At 35.7% G+C, this 21,428-nt stretch overlaps 1 protein-coding gene across 2 annotated transcripts; it reads left to right on the forward strand.

Annotated features, from left to right (window-relative positions):
* Positions 1 to 13,102: 13,102 nt before the first annotated feature.
* Positions 13,103 to 21,226, forward strand: LOC131640152 (protein transport protein SEC16B homolog). Of its 2 annotated transcripts, XM_058910560.1 has the most exons (14): positions 13,103 to 13,302; positions 13,370 to 15,272; positions 15,362 to 15,682; positions 16,796 to 16,915; positions 16,992 to 17,114; positions 17,262 to 17,429; positions 17,575 to 17,706; positions 17,787 to 17,921; positions 18,380 to 18,507; positions 18,581 to 18,689; positions 18,769 to 19,086; positions 19,262 to 19,387; positions 19,475 to 19,767; positions 20,271 to 21,226. In XM_058910560.1, the coding sequence occupies exons 2-14, from the start codon at positions 13,554 to 13,556 to the stop codon at positions 20,788 to 20,790; spliced, it is 4,212 nt and encodes a 1,403-aa protein (XP_058766543.1). In that variant the 5' UTR covers positions 13,103 to 13,302; positions 13,370 to 13,553; the 3' UTR covers positions 20,791 to 21,226. The 2 variants fall into 2 exon arrangements, with proteins under 2 accessions (XP_058766543.1, XP_058766542.1); XM_058910559.1 differs by having other exon boundaries at positions 13,103 to 15,272.
* Positions 21,227 to 21,428: the final 202 nt, after the last annotated feature.

Consider the following 21,428-nt stretch of genomic DNA (forward strand, 5'->3'; position numbering starts at 1 on the left):
CCGAAGTCAAAGGATTACTGGGGCCCTCGATGGTAAAAGAGCGATAGTAGTATTAATATCATTTCTATTTGTCATTTTTCTTTCTCATGTACACTCGCCAATTCAAGGCAACAATCAATAAAAGTCTTTCCTTTTCATATCTATCTTTTCATCATTTCAACACCAAGTGCAAAGGATAATTTGTTTCTTATAAACTTTAAACTCTGAACTTAAAATAAGAAACTTACAAACTAACAGACTAAGCTAAAAGGGGATGAAACTACGACATCTCCGGTAGTCAATACAAGCCTGGTCCCGAAAGCACCGCAATACCCCAGTATACTAACTTCAGGCGATCTAAGATAAGACCCATGGAGCTGCTCAAAGGCCAAACAAATCCAATGGGTGACAGGAGATAAAGCATCGAGTTCGTCATACATATTCATACTCATGAACATTCACATATGTACCGTCTGCATAAGCATGCATACATTTACAACAAATCATAAGCATATACATTCGCAAAGCATCATTCTACAGACAAAAGCTCGGGTTCCCTCGAATCCAATCTCCAAACTCAACTCTCAAGTTCAAATTCAAACAAAAATCGTAACCCACGCGTTACGTCTTGTCACGGTAGTGATAACGGCACCCAACAAAATCGTAACCCACGCGTTACGTCTTGTCACGGCAGTGATAACGGCACCCAACAAAAATCGTAACCCACGCGTTACGTCTTGTCACGGCAGTGATAACGGCACCCAACAAAATCGTAACCCACGCGTTACGTCTTGTCACGGCAGTGATAACGGCACCCAACAAAAATCGTAACCCACGCGTTACGTCTTGTCACGGCAGTGATAACGGCACCCAACAAAATCGTAACCCACGCGTTACGTCTTGTCACGGCAGTGATAACGGCACCCAACAAAAATCGTAACCCACGCGTTACGTCTTGTCACGGCAGTGATAACGGCACCCAACAAAAATCGTAACCCACGCGTTACGTCTTGTCACGGCAGTGATAACGGCACCCAACAAAATCGTAACCCACGCGTTACGTCTTGTCACGGCAGTGATAACGGCACCCAACAAAATCGTAACCCACGCGTTACGTCTTGTCACGGCAGTGATAACGGCACCCAACAAAATCGTAACCCACGCGTTACGTCTTATCATGTTAGTCCCTTGGCAGTGATATGGCACCATGTTTTCCAGCAACACATCTATTTTCACACTCCACAATACCAGCAAATTTCAGGGTACTCTCAGTGTTCAATAATCTTCCACCTTCAGGTCGTAACAGGCAAACAAGCCTATCCGCCTCTTCAGGTTTAAGAATATTGAACAGGGGCAGCTGTCATACCCCAAAATTTGCCCTACCTACTTCACTCACAAAGTTTCAAAGGATAGGGCTCCATTCAAGATGCACTCCTAGTCAAAAGCCTCCTAAGGCTAGGGTTTGAGATTCCTCTAAGAGGGATCAATGAGATGAGGCTCTTAATCAAGGGTATATGGCTCATAATGATCTAATCTAACCCCAGGGCAAAGGTCAAGGCACCACTCCAAAAGTCACATGTTCAAACAGTCTCCAAATCTACAATCAGCTGATTCAAAATCAAAGTCAAGGCATGAGCCAAACTTCTAAGCATGGGTCAAACAACAAGTATGGGGATGTATATCCATCATTTGATCAAAATTGATCATGATTCCATTAATAGAAACTCAGAGATGAACCAATCTAAAAAGTTCAAATTAGGGTTTCTATAGGAGAAAGTCAACCCAACTTTGACTGGGCATAACTTTCACATGGAACATCAAAAATTCCCCACTCAAAGCCTATTTTGAAGGAAATTGGATTCTCTACAACTTTGTCTCTCACAAGCCAAGGCTAGAAATGCTTCATTTGGAAGGTACAAGGCAAAAGATTACAGGTCCTTTTTAAGCAGTCTCCAAAAGCAGTTTTTTTGCAAAGAGGATATGATCAAGATAAAAGCTCCAAATGGAAAATATGTTCCAAAGTGGCTTATAGAGGACATCTTGAGGTTTCCAAAAAAAGTCCTAGCACTCCTTCATATCTTAAAAAATTGAGTGAAATATGCTTGATCAAAGTTAGGAGATTTTTAGGGACCAAATGTGGAAAAAGAGGGTTCAAATGGAGAAGTTTTGCAAATGGGCCTATGGTTTTATAATACAAACTTGGTCCACAAGTCATTAGCATGCCCAAAACAAAATGCCACGAAATTTAACCTATTATTTGATTTAATATAATTTTTTATCTCATTTTTTATGATTTAATTAAGTGTAAAATCAAATATTATGTTAAAATATTGGTATAGGCCAAAATCCAATCAATATTAATGGTAAACATGATGTAATTTCGTGGTAATGGGATCAAAGAAGAATAAAATCAAATCTTGGCCAAAATAGTAGCTTAGCATTCAAGTAAGAAAATCAAATTTCTCAAAAAAGCAAGATTGGATTCAAAGGCTATTTTGGTTCTTTTTCTTGACCTAAAGATCCCCCTATAAGTACTAAAGAGAGGCATAAGGGTTGAGGACGAAAATTCTGGGAAGAAAAGTACTTGCAAGAACCGAAAAAGTCATAAAAAAGTGGAATTCGGTTTTGGAGAATTTGGGGCTTTCATCGAGAACTAAAGGTTTCCAAAGCTTCTTCAAGTAATCTGGAACGTGTTTGGATCGTTTATCAGCTTCAGCACCCCCAGAATTTCTCCATAATAGCCAAGGTATGTAGTTTTAAAAACTGATTCGATTAGCATATTATACGCATGTTCATGTGAATTTGATTGTATGTTTGAGTTTGTGTCATTGCTGTGGACGTTTCTGAATCATTTTCTTTAAGTTTGGGGGCGTAAATCATGTTCGGCCATGGGAGGCCGAGTTAGGGTTTTGTTTTGGATTTGGGGGTTTTCAGTAGGGATAAAATTAGGGTAAGGCAGGGTTGGCATTGAGATCGCGTGACCAAAACGAGTGGAATCAGGGGGTTGCGCCTTTCCTATTGGCATCCATGTGCTATTCGTTATTTTTGGTAGTGAGGGGTTTGCTACGAAAAATCCTTAGCAGTTTCGTAGCTAAATATGCAGGTTTTGCAGGTCTGGAGGTAAGTGATGATGCGTTGGCATGATCTGGTTCGCCAATTCAAATTTTGGCGCGCGTTACTATTTGCGTATTCCAGTTTTGTTTTTGTTTATTTTCTGATAGTTGTTTAACGCGCGTGTGTGGGTGGTGCAGTGGTCATGTGAAACGTTAGTGAAGGGGAGGTCGTGGGTTCGAGCCTCCCCTTTGCCCATTTATTTTTCTAAAAATTTCAACCCTCGATCCAGTGCGCCTCAGCTTCAAACCCTCACTATGCACCCTCAAATCTGAGCCATAGAATTCTATTAATTTAGATCCAACGAATCCTGGTTGCATACCCATACCATACACCATAACTGCAACCATATTGAATCAAAACCTAGTTAACTAATTTAGTTTAATTAATATATTCAAATTGTAATTATTTCTTTTATATAATTAAAGGTTTAATTAATGGTTTAATAATTATATTTTGTAAATGGAAAATATATATGATATTATTATTAAATTACAATTTGTTATTCGTGCCGATTAAATCGATTAATCGCTATGGTTAGCAACAATTTAATTAAAATGTTATTTAATTAAGTAAATTTGGTTTCTATTATGTGGTTAAATGGTTGCAATTATCTTATTAATTGTGATGATTAACCGTTTTTCTCTCCGATTTAATTTGTTATTCTTTTTAATCGAATCAATCGATTGCGAGGGGTAACAATACAAAATAAAATTCTACAAAATTATTAAAAAATACTTCAACTCATTATTAGTGATAATCGAATCAATCGATTAAAATTGGTAGTGATGCAATTATTAATCTTTTAACTATGGTGATCAAACCTATTGATCATTGCGGTTAATTGTGCCAAATCAGGGTTGTACGCCCACTCCTAAAAAACACTTCCCAAAACTTGTATGTATCGAATCATACATTATCATAGGCTATTTCAAAAGCCTTTGAGGCAAACTATATCAAATCAAATTTCAAACCCTAAGGGCGTACAACCCGTCCCCCGAACTACGTGGACTCTGATTCTCCCTAAGGAGATACGTAGGCATTTGGCAACAAGGCGAGTCTCCCACCTCCAAACCCTAATCATTTTAATAATTAATTTTGTCAACCCTAATAACTGATTATCATCTGCCTTTGCCCTAACCCTAATCTTTGAAATGTTAACCTTTAGGAAAGGGTTTTGGGTGCCTAACACCTTCCCTTAACCCGAATATGGTATCTTACCCTGAATCTCTAAACCATCAAAGGTTTCCTATTCGCCTTGGTAGAATAGGTGGCGGCTCTAAACATTAATTTTTAGGCAGGTTGCTACACCAGACATGAAAGTTGAAACTGGGTGTGGCTCATTGGTTTTGACCCTTTAACACATGCATGTATTGGACAAAATAAATTTGTAAAATAGGACATATCAAAAGCCAGATTCGTCTCCATCGAATAGTTTGCTATCCATGGGTGTGAATTGGATTGGAGGGTGTGAATTGGGGATTGGATAAGATTAATAAACGACAAAATTTGATAGAAACTTTGCTACTATTTTATTTTTGTTTTATGTTCCTATTATTGCCGTTTGTAATATGCTGATTTGTACTTATTATGCAATTTCTCAAGGCAACATATAGTTTCCTAATTTACAAATTATGAAAGTCATTTTGCACTTTGGCTTCAAAGTTCAAATACCAATTAGGAGTAGAGTTTGTTTTTCTTTTTTCTTAATAAAGTCCAACGAATCATTTTAAGTCTAGCTCAAAGCCGTAATTTCCTCAATTTTTTATATGTATATAATGAAAGGACCACCTAATACTTCATACATCAATGAGGGATTTTGAGTTGAAAAATGGAAAATATTCTTCTTAATGTTAGCTAGATCTTACATACATTAATTAGTTTTTTTTTTATAACCACTTCATAAATTTGTTGGCAAGTCCACAAAATGCGAAACCAATAATGAGTCCGATCTTAAATCTTAAAACATTAGATGAGTTACTTCCCTTATATCTTTTATATTTTTTAATTTTTAATTGATGTTAAAAGGTTAAATTACTCACATTATTAATTTTGATCTATATTCAAATTTCACTTAGCCAAATCACGATTATGATTTCATTTGTTGAGGAACACCAAAAATAATAATAAATTATATGTTTAAGATTCTAGAGGCTTTGAGGCCACATTTTAAACCAAAGCTTTAAAATATAAGATATATCAATCACATCTCTTATATATCTATATATAAGATATCTTCATTCTATATCGCACTTAAACTCAACAAAATAAATACAAAATTTAATCCTAGCTCTCCCACTAAGTTGAACCAAACTCCAATATCACTTATTTATGTGTCTATGAATTAAATGTTCAAGACTTATAAAATACTTTGTTGAGATTCAAATGTGAGTGGGTTAAGTTTAACATCGACTAAAAATAGAGAAAATATTTTATATATAAGAGAAATGATTTATACTAGGGCCGGCCCTGTGCATGTGCAGGAAGTGTTACAGCACAGGACCCCAAATTTTGGAGGGCCCAAAATTTTGAAAGGTTCAATTTTTTTAATAAATATTAATTAAAATAAATAAAATGTTAATAATAAAAATTCAATAAATCAAAAAAATGTTATGATAAAATCTTAATACATACAAAAATCGAGATAGATCAAAATTTTAAATAATTATAATTAAGTATATTATTGACTAATACATAATTTTATTTTTTTATCTGTCTTTTTAAATTAATATAATTGTATTTATATTTAAATTTGGGCCCATTTTTGAAATTAGAACGGGGCCTCTGTTTTGGTTGGGCCGGCCCTGATTTATACACCCATCACTTTAAAGTCTTTGGTGAATATGTGGTGTCAAAGTCTCTTAAGATGATGAACATTTAGCACCTTGACACTCGCGTTGCTCTTCGACTCTTCAAGAAGTGATAACAAAGTCATGATTAAGCTCGGTAGAGGAGCGGAAGTGAAATTCTAATATGAATCTAGATTAATGATGTGAGTAAGTTACACTTAATTTTTAATCGATGTTAGAATTAACTTCGCACACTTAAAATCTACAAAATTCTTTTAAATAAAATTTGAGTATTCAAGGGAAAACCAAACTCCCACGGTTTTAATTAGAAGAATAGACTTCGTGCTAATCGAAGGGACAAGACTGTCTTATACAACAAAGAAGTAGATGCAACAAAGACATCTAGACCATTAAGAGTCACGAGCATGAAATTTGATGAATGTTATTCAGGAATGAAAAGTAGTAGTTTCACATTCATTTCTGTTGCATGTATGAACGTGAAAGCTTTATAATTCCTTCAATAGAAGAATATACTCTTCTTCTATGGTAAAATGGCACATCACACATGGAGTTGTATGACTATTTTTCACGGTTTTGAATTCTAATTTTAGTAAAAGTTTTGATTTCATTTATTAAATAGTAAGATAAAATGTCAATTGGATGCAGTTATGTAGGGTTGAAAATGGGGTTAGATAGGTTGATTAAACCTACATAGTCCACCAAAAATAGTAAGGTGGATTAGGTAATTTTCATCAACTTTGCCGACTTGCTAAATAGTTGAATATCACTAACATAAATTCATCAACTCTTTTTGAAGTAATAATTGTATTTTACTTTATGTGATCATCCACAATATTTATTATATTTACAGAAAAAAAAAACTTTTTTAAATAATTATTATTACTTTAGTTTTTATTGATACTTTAATTGTTTATTTTTAATTTGTATTATTTAAATAGTGTTATATGTGTGTTACTTTTAATTTACTATTCTCCACTTTATATTTATGATAATAAAATACACAAATTATTAAATGAATAATTAATTAAAATTATTTTTTTTATTCAGCGTCTTTAATTAATTTGTGTAAAATGATCAAATACAATAAATATTGTGGGAAGAGGAGTGATATTTTTAGGTGAATTTTGGCCTGATATTATACTAAACCATCATTTTAGTGTGGCCCATTAATATCTCATGCCTTAAGATTTTTGTCCTTGCACCCTTCTTTTAATCTGGCACCCCCGGCGTGTACACTTTAAGTAAAATATGTTCTCTAGTATAAATTTTATATTATCAATAAATTTTATACATAAATAAAAGACAAACGGGCAACAAGTTGCGCCGCTATTCTTTTTTGAAAGACAAAATCAGTTCTCTTAAAAATTACATTCATAGACCTAGGAAATTCATAAGCCTCTGAAACCTCTATAAAAGATCATTTGCTTTTGGTGCTAGAAACCAAAAGGTCAAAGGCAAATGGTATAAAAGCATGTTGATTGTCGGGACACACTTTCTCATGTTTGACCATTTACTTGAGCAACTTTGAGAGCTTATTGTCCCACTATAAAACCATCAACCCTCAGTCCCACCAGTTGAAAAACTCCAATCAAGTCCACACAAGCATGCTTCCCTCCTACCCACCCGTACATCAGAACATAAGTGGGCCTAAATGTCGATCAACCCTCACGTGGGTCAGTCAAAAAGTTCACAGGCGCCTATTTCTTCACAGATACTCCGGCATATCAAAATATATCAAACATGACATCTCTAACAATGTCATGTCAGTATTTAAAGCATGAAAGGTCCCTACAATGAATCATGTGTTCCCCAAATGTATCCAAACACGCCTTATGACAAATAGGGCAAACCTCATCAATAAGAAATAAAAGAATTATAAGGTGGTATCTTAGTACATTACTCCATCGGTGACATATGTTTGCGTAGTCCTACAATAGGAATAGCAAGGAGAAAGTATTAAGCATGTGCTACTGCAAACAACTAAAAATTATCTTTTTCCTTGTGGTCATGTCAAACTTTACATTCATGTCCTTAATATTTTCAAACCAACGAAATTAATTTTTTTTATTTTCTTTGGATATTTGGATAGATATATTGGATTCTTAACAAAAAATTTATATTCTGATTATTTATGAGTTTTTATCAGATTTTTTGTGATAGGTACCGATTTTTTAAGAATCAAGAATATTTACTAGATTTTTTTGGAAAAATCCAATTTAGCCTAAGTGTTTTGGCTGATTTATTCTTAATTTTTCAAAAATTCATGAATATTATTGATTTTTTGGAAAGAAAAAAAACTAGATTAAACCAATTGTTTTGAATTATTTATTCTAAAATTTTAAGAAGTTATGTTAAAAGATATACCAAATATTTAAAAAATACGTAACAATCATGGGATATCAGATATATTAAAAATTCGATTCACAAATTATTTTTGAATTTATTTAAAATATCATAGGCAATAGGGATTTTAATTTTTTTGGCTATTTTAATTAAGTTTTTGACATTATTAACCTAACAATAATACAATAAAAGCATACATTTACAAGTCTTAACATAACTTATCATGAACCAAAGTTTCATAACACGAATTAACATTTAAAAGTGTCGGTACAATCACAACCTGACAAAATATATACATATAATCACAAGGATTGGACAATATCATTACAAACAAATTATATTGACTTCCTACTTCTTATTAGTGCCTTATACGGTCCTCATAGGTTGTTTCCCATGCTCTTGCACCTTCACAACAGTTCTGTCTCTAGCGGTCAGTGACGGAAGTTAATGGACAATCGGGTTTCAACTTAACCTCAACTCAATGAGTGTTGTTAACATTAAAGAAATTGCAATAAGCTTTTGTCTACTCGCAGACATAGATCAAGATAGCACGAGTGGGGAGAAATTGATGTTAAGATTATTGGACAATGAGATCAGTATCACATTGTATCTAGAAACAATATGGTAAGTGGTAACCCATATTAAAAACCATCATCCATTTCTCATGATCTTGAACACCCAAGTTAGATACTCGCAACAAATTCCTAACTTCAGAGACCGTGTCATAGAATAACCTAGAATACAACTGATTGTTTAGATAAACTTCACTATCTAACTGTTTCTGAACCAAAGACCAAGACTATTCAGCTCATCCAAGTAAAATTGCAATAGCATTGAAACCATAATTCCCATTAGGTTTCACATCTATAATATGTTCAAAGTAGTCATGTAATAAAATAGGAAACTAAAATAGGTCAAGATGTGTGCAAAACTTACTAGACAATTTACTTGATAGAGCTTTACTAAATGATCTTTTCATCATATGACTTCCCTGCGAGGCCTCAACATAATCTTAATGTGAAGAATCATGATGCACATCACTTTCTTGCCTTTTTTTTACTCTTCTTAATTTTAAATTTTTGTTTGTACTTTATTGGTGGTGGACACATGGAAGTTGTACATGGATATGTTAGTTCCCAAACTTTTTCTTCATTATCCTTTGGCCAATGATATTCAAGGTACTGAAATACCTCTTTAACTATTCACATTCTTCTTCTAAGTACAATTGTGTCCTGCACTCTTCTTAATTGAATTCATGCTCTTCAATGTGTAATTTATTCTAAAACAAATGAATAGATTCTAATAGAATATGATAACCTTGTATTTGAAAGACTTGCAAGTTCACACGCACATGGTAACCCATGTGTTGTCCTAATGAAGCAACCACATACAGCTTTGTCAGAACCAACAAACTATACCCTTTCCAACTTCTTTGCAATGTGTTGTATACACTGTATGGGAACGAAGTTGTGCGATTGTGTGTTCACCATATCCTAAGATAATTGTGCCATTGTGTTCACCATATCCCAATTAATAGATATGAGCAAGAGATGAGCTTGTTCAACATCGTTCATGGCTGGTTCGAAGTTAGAAAGTTGAAGAATAAGGACCTGCGGAAAAATTTGCAGGTAAATCCGTAACAAATTTCGCAGGTCTGAAGGTAGGAGATAATGAACAGGGAAGCTCATCGTTGGCATGCATGCATGTTTCTCAATCATTCGTTGGTCAACAAAGGAATCCCTCTCCCCAGCGCTCATTGGCCAGTCAAAAGTCTGCACATCTTCTCTCCACACACGATTGGCTCGTCAACGGATAACGGGCCCCATCGTTTGACTAATTCCATTCATTGCATGTTTCTTTATTTATTTTTTGTTGACTAATTATCTTATGAATTAAACACACAGCTAGATTGGTAAAGATAATGGCCTATGGCTTTGATGACTGGGGTTCGAACCTTGCTAGGTTCAAATATTTTTTGGGTAAACTTTGTGTTATGTTGCTCTCCCAGATCTTGTGTGTGTTTTCCGTAGAAGCTTACGATGCGCGCTCAACTCCCCACCACGAGATCTTCCCAACGCCCAATCCAAGGATCCTCAGTGATGCAGCCCCACGGTGAACCCTCAGAAGTCTAACACACCTGGTTCTAACTCTGCTTTGTTGTTTCATATTCTTATTTTTATTTCTTTTATTAGTTTTAGTTACTAACCTTATTTTTAATCATAAACCTAAAAACTAACCTTTTAATTAAACAATTAGGATTAGATTAGTATTTAGGAAATAGTTTTTATTTTATTTAATTAGGATTAATTTAATTAAATAATTTAATTAGTTAGAATAATTAGGTGATTAAGATTTAAAAATTAATTAGTTTTAATTAATTATGATTAGGTTAAAAACTTAGGTTAGATCAATTAGATAATTTAAATAATAATTTCCCATTAGTTAAATAATTAGGCTAATTAGATTTATTTAATTAACTGTTTCTCGTAAACCTCAATATCATTTAGTCTTAGGTTATTACCCTTAGGTTTTCTAGCCATTAGGCTAACCTTTAAGATTTAGGATTTATCACCATAAAACCTCTAACCCTTATTTTTATTCGCGAATTCTTTCCTCACCTCATACTCTGTGATTGTCGCATGTACCTTTATTTTTAATTTTGCCTTTTATTTCTACCTTTTTATTTTATTATCTGCCTTTATTTCAATTATTTAATTTTCTGTCTTTTAAATATTAGAAAATATGTATAGGTCCCAATAAGTTTTCTTGTAATAGTTGTAGGTTTTATTTTCTGCCTTTATTTTTCTGCCCTACAGGTGTTTATTGTAATAGCGTAAGAACTTTTAATTATGCCTTTATTTTTAACTGTGTGGTTAGTAATTCTAGGGAGTGACAAGCCTGCTAATAAATCTAGTTTGCCTAAATTATAAGATAAATATAACTGAATTGAATCACCTGATTGTGACACACACCTTTAGGGTAACCCTTCTTATGCTTCCTGTTGCCTTTTAATTACGATTCTAAAATAGTCAAGTCCCTCGAATACGAGGATACCTAAGCAAAACAAATGTTACTCTCAGTTCATCATCATAAGATCATAGTCCCTTCGAAGTTGCCTTGACAGTAAATGATCATGTCCCTCGATGTTGCATCGGTAATGATGATTGTCCCAATTGCTAAGGTATCCTCGCCTGTTGCCTAAAATGACTATTATATCCTTCCCTAAAGACTACCTACCCTCTATATGGTAGGGACAGTTTTATGGCGAACGATAATTTCTCGATGACCCTTAACGTCCAATGAAAGGACTTCCTACCCTCTTATGGTATGGATAGCCTTTTCAAACTGAAAGGCTAGAAGAACAATTTTTCTAACTTAGGATAGGTGCTCCTGATTGCTTACTCTTTTCAAATTTCAAATCTTTTTCCCACTTATTTTCAAATACTTTCAAAAACAAGGCTACGCTTATTTACAAGCTAAAGTCCTTAAACAAAGTCTTTTCCTATTCACACACTACATTTCAAACATTTTGAAAACAAAGTGAGCTAAGCAATTAAGAGCCCATGGATAACCATTGATACAAAGGATGCTTACACCTTCCCTTTGTATAACTTACCCCCCGAACTCAAAGTCTTTTAAAAAGGTTTTTTTCTGTTCTTTTAGCCTTTCTATATATTGGATAAAATAAAAGTCGCTGGCGACTCTTGCTATCCGCAACATTTCAAAAAGTCAGTTCTCCCACCGTATAACACATCTTCATACTAATTTATGACAAAATTAGAATTGACATGAATGAAGATAGGGTGACTCTTCCGAAATTTCAAAGGATAATTTTAAACTTTTATAGGGCGACTCTTGACTACTAAGGGTGAAAAGACAAACCCCTAAATCATAATATATGGGCTAAGTCGAACTCAAAAAAAATTTGGGTTGAATTGAGCTAACCAAACCGAACTGCCACTATCTAATAGAAACTAGTAGAATCACACGATTGATCCGACAGTCTGATTTTGACCGACCACAGTCGGGTAACATGACCCAGATAGATAGGTCCGGATGACTGCGTTTTGTGAAGTCGTACTACAAACTAGGGGTGGCAAAACAGGCTCGGCCCGCGGGGAAAATTTGTTTTACCCACACTTTTTCGCGGGGCAGGGCAAGGTTTTAGGCCCGCTCCCTTTAATGTGTCTGCCCCGCCCTGCCCCGTTTTTTTGCGGGCATGAACTTTTTCATACAATTTTATTATTTTTAGGTCTAAAACGTTCAATGCCCGCGAGCTTTCCCCGCCCTTACTTTTTTGCGGGATGGGACAAGATTTTAGACCCACACTCTCAAATATGTCCGCCTCGTCCCGTCCCATTTTTTTGCGGTCTTTTGCGGGACGGACCTAAACGGGACGGACATGCCCGTTTGCCACCCCTACTTCAAAGACATCGTATTGTGAAAGATATGCTTCGTTACCATTTTTGATATCCCTTGCTGCAAAGTTTTTTTTTAGTACTAAGTACAATCCCTCTAGGTTTGTTTGGATTCAAATTTTCAAATGGAACCAATAAAGTAACGGAGACAAAAAGTTAAACTTCTTATACTTACATTTATCATAAAATCACAATGAAACAATGAAGTATTCCAATCATACACATACAGTTGCGTTTATTGTCCCACCGAAAAACAGGTGCGTTTGTATTACTATTAAACTTTGAATGTGAAAGCAAATAAATCTGAAAATAATATGGAAGTTTAAGTTGCACGTAATCAAAATACACGTACTCGTTTATATTTCAACCATAATAATTGATTTTATATATTTGGCGGTAAAATGTAAATAAGAAATAAAATTAGATCAAAAATATAAACTAATCTAAAAAAGGAAAAACGTCGTAGTTTCTATGCGAAATCAAAGGCTTTCCTCTGTTTACTCTCTGCTCATTCTGAAAATGGATCTCTAACGCACTTTCTTCCATTTTGTTTTTCTTCTTCTTCGTTCATTGCCTCCATTTTCTGCTTCGCGGTGCAAAACGCTGCGTTTCGTTCAGACCGAAGCTTTGCATTTTTCATGGTAATGCCTTTTCATATTCATTTCTGGTTACTTATTGTATTTATGTGAAAATTTATATGAAATTCAGAATTATCGGATCTTGTTTGCGCATTGGATGATTTCGATTTGGATCTCGAAGGTTGGGAATTGTAGGTGGTGAAATCAGGATTGTGTTTATGTAGTTTATTTTATTTTATTTTATTATGTTGATTTTTTGTGTTTACCGGCGAATTGTATGTGGTGTGATTGAGAAGGATTAGGGTTTTGGTGTGATGGCTTCGAATCCTCCATTTCATGTGGAGGATCAGGATGATGAGGATTTCTTTGATAAATTGGTTGAGGATGATGGGGGGGATGTGAAGCCTGGTCGTGACAATGAAGGCGATGATTCTGATGGTATTGGTGATGATGCTGATGGTAACGATTCTGCATTTGGGAATTCAAGTGGTGGAGGAAGTGGGGTTGAGGTGAAAGAGGAAGATGAAGAGAAAGAGGGTGGTGGAAATGTACAGGAGGGGAGTTTTTTGGGGTCTTCTAGTACTATTGGATGTGATGGTACGGCGGATCATGGTGATCATGGGATGGAATCGGGGAATTCGCCGGGTTCGAGTGGTGATAAGAGCACAATCTCTAGTTCAGATGTTAAGGTGGTGGATTGGAATGCGTTTTGCGCTGATTCAAATGGAGGTGTTGGGTCGGAATCTTTTTCTGACTTTTTTAGCGAATTTGGAGATGTAAGTGGGAAAGCATTTCATGATTCTAATGCGGGGGTGAAACCTGGTAAAGAAATTCCAGAAGATCAATATAGGTCAGCGTATCATCAGGACTCAAATACTTTGATGAAATCTGGTAATGAAATTCCGAGTGATGGCTTGAATGCATCGGTTGATTATACACAATATCAAGGGGGTCAAGGTTATGGTGCATCCGTTGAAAATAACACAAGTGGAGAAGACGTAAATAGCAGTCAGTACTGGGAGAGTCTTTATCCTGGCTGGAAGTATGATCACAATACTGGGCAATGGTATCAAGTAGACGACCAAAATGCAACAGCCATTACTCAGGGGAGCTCAGACATCAATGCAGCCGCGGGTTGGAATGCTGCTTCGGATACTAAAGCAGAGGTCTCTTATATGCAGCAAGCTGCTCAGTCTGTTGCTGGAAGTTCAGCTGAATCTGGCAGAACTGAAACTGTACCAAGCTGGAATCACGTGTCACAAGGGAATAGTGCCTATCCAGAACACATGGTTTTTGATCCTCAGTACCCTGGTTGGTATTATGATACAATTGCCCAAGAATGGCGCTCGTTAGAGACTTACAATTCATCTGTTCAATCTGCTGTTCAGGGGCATAAAAATGGACAAGCCTCTACTGGTACTTTTTCGCATAATGATAACAATTCTTATAGAAATTATGGTCAGGCTGGCTATTATGAACCACAGGGTTCTGGTAACCAGGCTGCAAATAACAATTGGAGTGGTTCATATGGTATTAATCATCAGCAGGGTTTGGACACGCACACAACTGGTATTGCGACTAAAAGCGGGAATAGTGCAACTTATGGTGGAAACCAGCAGTTTGATCATTCATTTGGTTCTAGTATTTCTGGCAGCAGAGATCTACAAAATGCATCTAGCTCATTTGGATCTGCTTCAATGTATAATAAAATTAACCATGGTCACGATTTGGCTAATGGAGCTGTTGAACCGCAACGTTTTGCCCCTAGTGGGAACTTTGGTCAACATTTTAATTATTCAAATACACAGTTTGATGAACAAAAAAATTTCTCAAACAATTATGCTGCTGAAAGTCAACAGCGCATTGGTTACTCCAATCAATCATTACATGGTGGACAACAGCATTCTTATGCCCCTCATGTTGGAAGATCATCTTCTGGGCGTCCTGCTCATGCCTTGGTTACCTTTGGATTTGGTGGAAAACTCATAATGATGAAAGATTCTAGTCTTTTGAACTCATCATATGAAAGTCAGGTTAATTCTTGATTCCTGTTTCAGTTTTGATGTATGGTTCTCTTGGTTTCTACAATGATTAACAATGTGCATCTGTTTTTTATCTGAAGAGTGCTGTACAGGGCTCTGTTTCTGTGTTAAATTTGATGGAAGTTGTCTCAGGAAGTATTAGTTCTTCCCGTATTGGAAATAGTGCTGGTGATTATTTCCGTGCTCTCGGGCAGCAATCTGTCCCAGGTCCATTGGTTGGTGGGAGTGTTGGAAGTAAAGAGTTGAACAGATGGATAGATGAGAGGATTGCACACTGCGGATCTCCTGACATGGATTATAAGAAAAGTGAAAGAATGAGACTCCTTCTCTCCTTGCTTAAAATAGCCAGTCAATATTATGGAAAACTACGTTCTCCTTTTGGCACAGACAACATACTAAAAGTAAGTTAAATCTATGGTTCTTCAAATCCTTTTATATTTTCTCTCTATGTGACGGTTCATTTAATTAAGATTGATAGATTGCTCAGAATATTGTTAATTAAGGGTTGATTTCTATTGTTATCTTTTATCATTTCATTTCTTTGATCTTTAGTACTCTACCTTATTATGCTTGCTAATTACTAATACTGACGTAAATGTGATATGTACCCTTGTTTTCCAGCATTTTTAAATTACATATATTTTAGAATGGTTTATAAAAATGTAAATGCACTCCCACATGGTTGCTATGCTTTATTCTCTTTCCTTAGTTCAAAAGATCAGTTACATTAGCGTTTATGGAAAGTCAAATTCTTATTCATATTGTTTTAGGATATAACAAGTAAGCAGATGTAAGTGAAGTGTTTTCTACCATCTTTAGCACCAGACAATAAGGGCTTGTTTGATTTAGCTTTGTAAAACCATTTTATAATTTGAAAACAATAAAACTTGTATGGTTATCTAATTTTACAGAACTGTTTTTGAAAACTATCTTCTATTTATAAGTTTTGAAAACTAAAATTAAAACAGGTTTTAGATGTTTTAGTTTTTAGTTTTGGAAATTGGGAAGAGAGAAAAAAAAAGAAATGGTACAATTTTCATTAATGATAGATTTGTAATATTGTGCAACTTTAAAATGTAAAGATACTATATATGAATCCTCTTCCTTTAAGAATGTGAATGTGTCTATCAAACAAGTTTTTTTCATTTTTTAATTTCTAAAACAGTTTTCAAAAACAAGATTAGGAAACATGTTTTTTCTCTCTTCAAAATAGTTTTCTGAAATTGATTTTCAAATAGATTTAGAAAACTAAAAAACAAAACTGATTCAACCAAGCCCTAATTTTATGTGTTTAAGGGTTCCCAAAATAGGTCCTAGGATGTATTCAGACAAACTACAAGATGAAGAGCCATTTGGTTGCTGTAAGTCTGTAACTTTGTGGAATTACTTAGGCTGATTTTGTAATATTTTATTCACTTTTTTTAGTTATCATGCTCCTCATATCGCTCCTTAATACTATTTCTTATCGGATCACTTCCAGATTTGGTAACCTACCGCCATTGTCTTGTATACAGGAAAATGATAGTCCTGGGTCAGCAGTTGCCAAGCTTTTTGCATCTGTCAAAATGAGTAGTAAGGAGTATGGTGTGCTGAGCCACTGTCTGCATAATATGCCTTCTGAAGCACAAATGCGGGTGTGTATCGCTCCCTGCGCCTCCCAGATTATGAAATTGTATTTTGTACCCTTCACTGATTTTTATTTTGAGCTAGGCAACGGCTTCTGAGGTACAGAATCTTCTTGTCTCTGGCAAAAAGAAGGAAGCTTTGCAGTATGCCCAAGAAGGTCAATTGTGGGGACCTGCACTTGTTCTTGCTTCACAACTTGGTGAAAAGGTATGCTGTCAAAATTTTCAATGTTGAATACTATACTGAATTACTGATCCTGAACTGCCTGAGCTAGACAGTCTCTTATATGTCTTACAGTCCTTTTTCATCCTGCCTTTATTGGGGGAATGAATTTGGTACATGTTTGCACTGCAGTTCTATGTTGATACTGTGAAGCAAATGGCACTACGTCAACTGGTTGCAGGGTCTCCTCTGCGCACATTGTGCCTTCTAATTGCTGGACAACCAGCTGATGTTTTCTCATCCGACAGTTCAACTAGTGGGGACCCTAGTGCTTTTAATATGCCTCAGCATCCTGCACAGGTGATTTTAGTAGAAAAAACTAATAATCCATACAATGATGCAAGGAATGTGCAACTCAGACCTTTTCTTACTTTTTAGTTTCAATAGTTTTGGTTTTTTACTCTACATAGAAGCTCATACCATTGCCTTCATTATTGCTTTACAGCTTCAGTTTGGATCTAATGGCATGCTTGATGATTGGGAGGAGAATTTGGCTGTAATAACTGCGAACAGAACCAAAGATGATGAGCTTGTAATTATTCATCTTGGTGATTGCTTGTGGAAGGAAAGAAGTGAGGTATAGTTCTTAAAATTTTCTACTATTTATAAATTTTTGTAGATTTCTATTCCCCTTCTGATTTGAGACTCATATTTTAGATCACTGCTGCACACATCTGCTATTTAGTTGCTGAAGCAAACTTTGAGTCATACTCAGACAGTGCGAGGCTTTGTCTAATAGGAGCTGATCACTGGAAATTTCCACGAACTTATGCTAGTCCAGAGGCTATCCAGGTTCATTGAAACTCTCTACCTCTTTTGCTCTTCGACATAAATTGATTGTTCTATTGCTTGTGTATTTTCTGAGTCCAGTTCACGCAAAATGTGGTGTGCTACTCTGTTCTACTTGTTGTTAATGCTGTCTGACTCGTTATTGTGCCATTATCTGGTTTCTAGATTCTTAATTTTCTGGGATTTTAGAAGTTCATATTTGAATCTTTCTTATTTTCTACTTATCAGTATACATGCTTAAGAAGATGGCATGTACTCTCTCAATTACCTTATATATGATCCTAGGTTTATCAACACATGTGGAATTTTTTAAACCTCGTGTTCTGTAAGGTTTTTAAATGATCCCTCTATTGTGTGACAGGTCATATCTAATTAAAAATTGTCCAATATAATTCAATTTTTTGTAAGATGTATTATTGGAAGCACTCAAAACTTATCATATCCAATGGTTTCTTGGACAGAGGACTGAGTTATACGAATATTCGAAGGTGCTTGGGAACTCTCAGTTTATTTTGCTTCCGTTTCAGCCATATAAAATTATATATGCATATATGCTAGCTGAAGTGGGAAAGGTTTCAGACTCGTTGAAGTAAGACCATCGAATATTATTTTGTGATATTATGCTTTAGGTAATCTTCCTAATTGTTGTTACGTGACTTCAGGTATTGCCAAGCAGTGCTGAAATCCTTAAAAACTGGCCGCGCACCAGAAGTTGAAACATGGAAACAAATGATATACTCTCTTGAGGAGAGGATTAGAACCCACCAACAGGTTCTTCCTTGTCATTTATCGAGTCTTCATTATTTTGTTAGGCTTGTTACTTATCCTCTTTTAAACAATATATATTCAGGGTGGGTATGCTGCAAATTTGGCTCCTGGCAAATTAGTGGGCAAATTGCTTAACTTTTTTGATAGTACCGCGCATCGAGTCGTTGGTGGTTTGCCACCACCTGCTCCATCATCATCACAAGGAACTGTTCACGGAAATGAACAGAATTATCAACCTGTGGCACATAGAGTATCCAATAGCCAATCAACAATGGCAATGTCATCCTTAGTTCCATCTGATTCAATGGAACCCATCAGTGAGTGGACAGCTGACAATAATAGAATGACAAAACCTAATAGAAGTGTTTCAGAGCCAGACTTTGGTAGAAGTCCCCGACAGGTGTGTGATTACTATTAAGGCCTTAAGAGTGTTGTGTACTTTGACAGGTGTGTGATTACTATTAAGGCCTTAAGAGTGTTGTGTACTTTAAAAGTTTCCAGATTCATGCATTTGGTTTAAGTTTTAATCTAATCTATTTTTGTTGAGAAAAATAAAATTGATCAATTCATCACAGGAAACCTCACATGACGTACAAGGAAAAGCGTCAGGGGGCACATCTCGCTTTTCTCGTTTTAGTTTTGGCTCACAACTTTTGCAAAAAACAATGGGTCTAGTCTTGAAACCTCGCCCTGGAAAACAGGTATTTATTAGTTCCTTTATATTGTTTTGTTTCCATTTTTCCTTCAACTGTTCCAATCCAAAGGTATATCTGTTGTCCTATATGAAGGCTAAATTGGGTGAAAAGAACAAGTTCTATTATGATGAAAACTTGAAAAGATGGGTAGAGGAAGGCGCTGCACCTCCAGCTGAAGAAACTGCACTGCCACCACCTCCAACAAGTGCAGCTTTCCAGAATGGTTTAACTGATTACAACTTGAAATCTGCATTAAAGGCAGAAGGACCACCTAAAGAGGGCTCTGACTTAAAAACTTCAAATCATGAAATTACTCCAGGGATCCCACCTATGCCACCTAGCACAAATCATTTCTCTGCTCGTGGCCGCGTCGGTGTTCGGTCAAGGTAAGTTACTTTGTAACTTATTAAAATCATGTTGTAGTTGGAACTTGGTAGACGGAGTAGTTGTCGGTGCTCAAACATTGTGTAGTGGACCTCCCATAAGTTTCGTAGGAATCTTAATTCGTTAATCTTAGATTTCCGTCTTGTTTAGGTATCAAGATTATAGGAAATGAAAAAAAAAAAAAAACTCTTATCAAGCACTTTATTATAAATCTGCGAGAATAGTCGTGCTCAAAAGTTATAACTAGCACAGCCTTAAGGCATAATTTATTGTTATCAGGACTGAGTAAGATAAAGTCTTGTTTCTAGGCCTCATAAAAATGTGTATTGTGGAAATATTAAACATGCAAACAAAGTAAATTAGGAGAGACCGGTGCTGGCCCTTACATGCAGCCAGATCACTTCCTCAAACAAGAGGATAAGTTTCTTAATGATAATTAATTCTCTTGACTATCAGCAACATTCAAAATGCAGATGAAATTGACCAACTTTTATGGACTATACAGGTATGTTGACACCTTCAACCTTGGTGGTGGAAATTCTGCAAACCTGTTTCAGTCACCATCTGCCAAACCTGCTGGTGCTGCCAATGCCAAGTTTTTTATTCCAGCCCCCTTGCCATCATCGAAAGAGCATACAATGGAGGCTATAGAAGAAAACAATCAGGAAGATAATTTAGCTTACGAAAATACTTCAACATCTTATAGGAATAATTGGTCATTCCAATCCCCCAAACCCGATTCACCAATTGTCTGGCAAAGGTGTCCAAGTATGGGCAACTTCGCAAACCATGGAGCAGTGGTGAATGACATTAATAGTCGAACTCCTCACTCACGGCGGACAGCTTCATGGGGTGGGAGTACTGGCGAATCATTTAGTCCCACGAATATGCATGAAACTATGCCTCTGGGGGAAGCTTTGGGAATGCCACCATCAACATATTTATCTGACGATATTTCTCTGACGCGTACACCTCACATGAGGAGTGTGAGTTTTGGAGAAGATCTTCACGAGGTTGATCTTTGAGCAGATGATTAGGCTGTAAATACCAAATTTTGTTTATAGTCATCACTCATCAGAGTAGTTGGGAAACCCTGCATCATTCTTCTCATGCCCCGAATGCTGGTATACATCAGGTGAATTTCATGAAGAAGAAAAAGGCATTTCCGTTGGCAGGTTTTTCGCCCACCCCTTGTTTTGCTTTAAATGGCAAGGGAGTTGGCACTGGCCACCATCTAAGGCTGGAGGTCAAGAAAGGAACTGGTGTTCTTTTAGCAAGGGATATACCACGTATCTGTGTAGTACCACTCATTTGTTGATTTTATTAAACAAGAAAACACTGTTCATCGGGGAAAAGAGGCCTCTACATATCAAGGACAAAAGATTAGTCTATAGAATGTGAAATATAAGTTTTGCCCCTCTTGTAATTGTTTCAGTTATGAAATAGAGTTTAACTTACAAACTAGAGTCTTCTTGATTTGATTTGAATTGATAGTTTAGATATAGTTATTTTACATCTATGCACTACTACCTTCGGTCTCATTTATAAAAGAAAAGTTATTTTTTAAATTTTTTGAATAATAAATGTATTTTGACTGTATCATAGACCATATATTTTAATCATTTAATTAATCTAAAAAATTAACTTTCTCTTATGAATAGGA

This window comes from Vicia villosa, unplaced genomic scaffold, assembly GCF_029867415.1.
Source record: "Vicia villosa cultivar HV-30 ecotype Madison, WI unplaced genomic scaffold, Vvil1.0 ctg.002972F_1_1, whole genome shotgun sequence".
In the NCBI taxonomy this organism is placed as follows: domain Eukaryota; kingdom Viridiplantae; phylum Streptophyta; class Magnoliopsida; order Fabales; family Fabaceae; genus Vicia; species Vicia villosa.

Bases quoted from the DNA above. Each gene is read 5' to 3' on its own strand.
- LOC131640152 (XM_058910559.1), top strand. From the start codon at position 13,554: ATGGCTTCGAATCCTCCATTTCATGTGGAGGATCAGGATGATGAGGAT. The intron at 17,922-18,379 runs GTTCATTGAAAC...TTTCTTGGACAG, and splicing joins CTAGTCCAGAGGCTATCCAG to AGGACTGAGTTATACGAATA. The intron at 18,508-18,580 runs GTAAGACCATCG...ACGTGACTTCAG, and splicing joins AAGGTTTCAGACTCGTTGAA to GTATTGCCAAGCAGTGCTGA.